General features: G+C 33.6%; 2 protein-coding genes across 2 annotated transcripts; both read left to right on the top strand.

Annotated features, from left to right (window-relative positions):
• The first annotated feature begins 380 nt into the window (after positions 1-380).
• Positions 381-911, top strand: LOC132644187 (uncharacterized). The gene has a single exon (XM_060360764.1). It carries the CDS (start codon positions 381-383, stop codon positions 909-911), a length of 531 nt encoding a protein of 176 aa, XP_060216747.1.
• A 246-nt stretch (positions 912-1,157) lies between these two features.
• Positions 1,158-2,633, top strand: LOC132644186 (uncharacterized). Its single transcript, XM_060360763.1, has 2 exons — positions 1,158-1,312; positions 1,862-2,633. Exons 1-2 carry the CDS (start codon positions 1,158-1,160, stop codon positions 2,631-2,633), a joined length of 927 nt encoding a protein of 308 aa, XP_060216746.1.
• Positions 2,634-6,486: the final 3,853 nt, after the last annotated feature.

Here is a 6,486-nt window from a genome sequence, read left to right as displayed (position 1 = left end):
ATGAAATACAATATAGTTATAATAAAATAAGGAGTGGGGTGTGAAATTCCCATATTATGTGTTTTCATTTTTGCTATTGATTGGAGGGGTGTGATTCCCCTATTATGTATTTTCTTTTTTGTTATTAATGGTAGGGGTGTGATTCCCACCCACCCACCCCGCCCCCACCTTTTTTTTTTTTTTTTTTTTTTGCAATTGATGGATGGAGTGTGATTTTTCTATTATGTATTCTTTTTTTCTTTTTTCTTTTTTTTTTTTTAGAGAGGGGTGTGATTCCCCTATTGAGAATATTATTTTACTTGTATTCTTGATTGACTCTTAAAATTAATGAAATCTTTATTTCAATGTTTTATAGGAAGTTGTTGTTCTTGTGAATTAAGATGGATAAATTTTTGACGAAGTTGAATTCTTCTCAATCAAGTTCTAGTGTTAGAGGCAATTCTTCTCAACCAAGTTCTAGCGTTAGAGACAATTCCTCTCAACTTATAGATGTATTCGATTTGACATCACTTAAAAAAGATCCTGGAGAAAGAATACCCATCTATAAATATAGTTCTAGAATACGAGATGAAGTGAGAAGACATTACATTCACAAAGGGCCTTGCCGACCGGTTCGTGATTATGATTTGCCTAGGACTTTGTTCGGGAAGAGAAATCGGCAGTTTAGTGTGAAGTGGTTTGAAGGCTCTTATTCTAGATGGTTGGAATACAGTGAAGAGAAAGATGCTGCATTTTGTTTGTGTTGCTACTTATTCAAAGATGACTATGTTCAGGGAAGCACGAATGACTTCTTCACGAAAATCGATTTTAAAGCTTGGAATAAAGGTTCACAAAGTCTTTCTTTACATGTAGGTGAAGTGAATAGCACTCACAATCAGTGTTTCAATAAGATGCTAGATTTATCAAATTAATCTCAATTAATTCAAGTCGCTTTTAAGAAGAAACCCGAAAGAAAAAGCATTGAGCACCGAATTCGTTTAAATGCCTCAATCGATGTGGTAAGGTTCCTCTTGGATCATGGATTGTCTTTTCAAGGTCACGATGAAAGTGAATCTTCATAAAATAAAGGCCTTGTTATAGGGCTTTTGGAATGGATTGACAATCGGCTTCCGGAAGTGGATAGAATTATATTTAAAAATGCTTCAAAAAATGATATGATGACTTCGCCAAAGATTCAAAAATATATTGTGAGGGCTTGTGCAAAAGAAACTATAAAAGCCATAATTGATGACTTGGATGGAGATTATTATGAAATATTAGTTGATGAGTCCAAGGACATCTCGCACCATGAACAAATGGCCCTTGCTTTGCGGTAAGTTGACAAAAGAGGTCAAGTGAATGAGTCATTTATTGGCCTTGCCCGTGTTAGTGATACATCGGCAAAGTCATTGAAGGAAGCTATCCATTCTTTGCTTTTGTTTCACAATTTAAGTCTATCCAAAATACGTGGACAAGGATATGATGGAGCTAGCAACATGTAAGGTGAGATGAATGGTCTTAAAGCTTTAATTTTGAAAGATACACCATCGGCATATTCCATTCATTGTTTTGCCCATCAATTGCAATTGACACTTGTAGTGGTTGCTAAAAAACATAAGGTGGTGGAAACTTTCTTTGCTTTAATTGCTAACGTGTTGAATGTTGTTGGAGCATCTTTTAAACGTAGAAATCAACTTCGGGAGCACCAAGCAGAATTGTTGGAGCACTTGCTAGAAAGTGGTGAAATTCAAAGTGGAAAAGGATTAAATCAAGAGCGGGGGCTTCAAAGGCCAGGTGACACTCGTTAGGGATCACATTTTAGAACATTGGATAACTTTGTTATTTTATTTTCATCTATTATTCATGTGCTTGAGGTGATTAGATGTGACGGTTTCAACCCTAGTGATAGATTGCATGCAAAATCTTATTTGATTGAAATTAATGATTTTGAATTTGCTTTCTTGCTTCACTTGATGTTGAAAGTGTTGGTATTGTCGAACGAGCTGAGCAAACCTTTAAAGAGGAAAGAGCAAAATATTGTTAATTCCATGGTATTTCTTGACCTTACAAAGGAAAGGCTTCAAAAATTGAGAGAGGAAGGAAGGAAAGAATTCATGGATGAAGTCTCTTCATTTTGTGCTAAACATGATATTTCGGTGCCCGAGATGGAAGAATTCTATATTCCTGGCAAGTCGAAGCGTAGACTTTCTAGTGTTACTTATTCACATCACTTACAGGCTGAGTTTTTTTATGCGGTAATTGATTTGCAGCTTCAGGAGCTTAACAATCGTTTTGATGTTGTGAGTGGCGACTTGCTTCTTAGTATGGCTAGCTTGAATCCGGCTAATTCATTTGCTAATTTTGATAAGGAAAGAATAATGACATTGGCCAAGCATTATCCAAATGAGTTTGGTGGATCGAAGCTTCAAGATCTCAATTATCAACTTGACACTTTCATAATGCCCATGCGACGTGGTGACTCTAGGTTCTCTGATTTAAAAGGAATTAGTGATTCGACAAAAGCGATGGTTGATGCAAATCTTGTGGAGACTTATTCACTTGTTTATTTACTTATGAAGTCGACCTTAATTTTACCTGTCGCGACTGCAACTGTTGAAAGAGCATTCTCATCCATGAAGTACATCAAAGAATGAATTACGTAGTACTATTAGTGATGATTTTTTAAATAATTGTTTAGTTTGTTACTTTGAGAAGGAAGTATTTGCAACTGAAAGCAATGATGCTATTATTGACCGTTTTCAAAAAATGAAAATGCGTCGAGTTCAAGTATGAGTTGATAATGTACTTTTGTTATATTAGTACCAAATTAATTATATTTGATAATATTAAAGTTTGTTCTTTGCTATTGTAATCAATAAGTTTTTTAAGAGTTACGCGCCTAACTTTGTCGCTAGTAATTGGCGTACTAAAGATAATGGTGCCCCCATTGCGCTCAAATCCTGGGTCCACCTTTGGTCATAAACTTGTACATTAAATAATTAGAGGTTATGAATATGAAATGCTTGAAACATAGGAGTATTAATTCCACTCTTTAGCAATTTTCAAAAGATTTATCCGCTGTCAAATAGGAAACATGAAATCTCGTGAACTATATAAAAATAAAAATATATCGTGAAAGGCACTAATAAAGTATAGGACGCACACAAATATCTACATGAATACTATCCAATTCTAATGAAAAAATGTGAGCTCAGAAGAATATGTCACTTAATTCTCTACACTTGGTTATCTATTATTAAAAAAATGTCAGCTAGCTAGTACCTCGTGACAAAATATAGTATCGGATGATTGGGGAGTCTACCGGTTGCTTTAATGCATGTACGTCATTACCATGGAAACAAATCAAATTTGAAGCATCACTCAACAAAGAATCATCTGCAAATTAAACACCCTTTCTATAAATATAGTTCCAATAATCATCTATAAAAATTCTCAGAAGAAATTATCTACTTTTACCCAAAAAGAATTTTACGAAAAGGAAAAGCTATTTGGCCGCAACATCACCCATGTTGCTTCTTCTCTGGCCATTGTTGCGATAGAATCTTGTCACCAAGCAATGAAGAAGTTCATGAATCATGAAGTGGCCGGACAAAAGAGCAAATTTTGGCGTGTTAGTAGAATCATGAGTATTTATAAAGACTTTTGGAATTTTCCTTAGTTATTATGAATCATAAGAGTTGTTCAAATTCTGCAGTTACGTATATCAATAGCCTTTTGCTTTGCTACCATAATGATTCACTACTGTGTAGTTTTTTTATCATAAAAAAAAATGAAAAAAGCTCAAATATGTCATCGAACTATCGGAAATGACCCATTTATGCCACTCGTCAATAGTTTGGCTCATTTATGCCATGGAACTATCGGAAATGGCTCATTTATGCCACTCATTAATAAGTTAGCTCATTTATGTCATCGCCCGTTACCAAAATGACTCATTCATGCTATTTTTCATTAACGTCGGTTTTACAATACCAGATATTACATGTGGCTTCCAACTTGATTATGATTGTGGGTGAATAGGGTGTATGGGTCGGATTTTTTATTAATTTAGGATTTAAAATTGGATTGGTTTAATTAAACGACGTAGACCTATAATTGGAGGTCACGCGTCATATCTGGTATTATAAAATCGGTGTTAATGAAAAATGACATGGATGAGTCATTTTGATAACGGTCGATGACACAAATGAGCCAAATTATTGATGAATGGCATAAATGAGTCATTTCCGATAGTTCGATGGCATAAATGAGCCAAACTATTGATGAGTGGCAAAAATGAGACATTTCCGATAGTTCGATGGCATATTTGAGCCTTTTCCGTAAAGAAAATACAATTTTTTGCGCGGAGTGCCCTTCTTTTGGGATGGTCTTTATATTTTGCCCCTCATTTATGTCTTCTTTAAATTTTTCCCTTGCCGCCTGTTTAATGAATGTTTTTTTGACAAAATTACCCTTACCCCATTAAAATCCTTTTTATTTCGTCATTTGCCCTTTTCTTTTCTTTTTTTGCTTCTTCTTTCCTCCTCTGTTTTGTGTTTGTCTCATCTGTTCTAAAACTTAGGTACGAATTTGGATTTTTTGCTCGTTTCAATATTTGTTTTTATGTTAAATTGTTATTTGTTGAATTGATATCCTTGTCTTCATCGTTTTTTATATTTAATTGATCCTTTTTTATTTAAAATTATAGTGTTTTATTATAGTGTCTGTATGATTTTTTGAACTTTAGTTTCATTCCCCATGTATATATTTTGGTTTTTTGAATGTCGTATTATGAATGTCGTAATATGTTTTAGTTGATTTTGATATGCGTTTTGGTTTTCTCTTTGTTGAATCGTTGACGTTTTGCCTGTGAACAGATGTTTTATGTTGTTGCTGCTGTTTTTATTTAATAATCTGGTTTTTGTGAAGAATGTGTTTGTCTGAGGCAACATATGTCGGGTCCGGCAGAGTTCTTGGTTTTTGAAACTGAAGTTATGCCGGTTCCGGCATAAAGTTATGCTTGTTCCGGCATAACTTCATGAATTAAGTTAATTTATGTGTGCTTGGTTTTTTGGTGTTGTCTTGTTAATAATTTTGGTTTTTATGCAATCTTATGTGTTTTTGGTGTTTTGTTAATAATGTTTTGTTTTGGTTATGAAAAATGAAAGTTTGCCTCTCACGGCATACTTTGTAATTTTGTAAACTGAAGTTATGCCGGTTCCGGCATAAAGTTATGCTTGTTCCGGCATAACTTCATGAATTAAGTTAATTTATGTGTGCTTGGTTTTTTGGTGTTGTCTTGTTAATAATTTTGGTTTTTATGCAATCTTATGTGTTTTTGGTGTTTTGTTAATAATGTTTTGTTTTGGTTATGAAAAATGAAAGTTTGCCTCTCACGGCATACTTTGTAATTTTGTAAACTGAAGTTATGCCGGTTCCGGCATAAAGTTATGCTTGTTCCGGCATAACTTCATGAATTAAGTTAATTTATGTGTGCTTGGTTTTTTGGTGTTGTCTTGTTAATAAATTTGGTTTTTATGCAATCTTATGTGTTTTTGGTGTTGTTTTGTTAATAATGTTTTTGTTTTGCTTATGAAAATAAAAGTTGCCTCTAACAGCATACTTTATTCTTTTGTAAAGTGAACTTCTGCCTCCTCCGGCATACTTTTCTAGTTCTTAACACTTGCGTAAATTTTTGTTTTGCTCATGAAAATAAAAGTTTGTCACTAACAGCATACTTTGTTCTTTTGTAACGTGAACTTCTGCCCCCTCCGGCAGACTTGTCTAATTCTTAACACTTGTGTACTTTTTTATTTTGCTTATGAAAATGAAAGTTGTCTCTAACAGCATACTTTGTTCTTTTGTAAAGTAAACTTCTGCCTCATCCGGCATACTTTTCTAGTTCTTAACACTTGTATACTTGATGTTTTGCTTATGAAAATGAAAGTTTGCCTCTAACAGCATAATTTGTTCTTTTGTAAAGTGAACTTCTGCCTCCTCCAGCAGACTTATCTAATTCTTAACACTTGTGTACTTTTTTATTTTGCTTATGAAAATGAAAGTTACCTCTAACAGCATACTTTATTCTTTTGTAAAGTAAACTTCTGCCTCCTCCGGCATACTTTTCTAGTTCTTAACACTTGCGTAAATTTTTGTTTTGCTCATGAAAATAAAAGTTGCCTCTAACAGCATACTTTGTTCTTTTGCAAGGTGAACTTCTGCCTCCTCCGACATACTTGTTCAGAACTTTGCCTGATTATTTTTTATCAACTGAAGTTACTATAATTTCAAGTCTAAGTCATTGAGCATTGTATACTAATCAAATGGAACGTATAAACTAATCAAAATCAGAACAAAGCAATAAATTTGATCAATTCTATGTTGTTGAGTAAAATTATGATTCGCAATGTTGAATCTCAACTGAATATCAATTGTTTAGTTCATAGAAGATGATTTGTTGTTATTTTCAAATATTAACAAATCTAAACTTAATAAAGCATCAAATTG

The sequence above is a fragment of the Lycium barbarum genome, chromosome 6 (genome assembly GCF_019175385.1).
Source record: "Lycium barbarum isolate Lr01 chromosome 6, ASM1917538v2, whole genome shotgun sequence".
Classification (NCBI taxonomy): Eukaryota; Viridiplantae; Streptophyta; class Magnoliopsida; order Solanales; family Solanaceae; genus Lycium; species Lycium barbarum.
The sequence above is the reverse complement of the archived record's forward strand: the minus strand, read 5'-3'. Positions and strand labels throughout refer to the sequence as shown.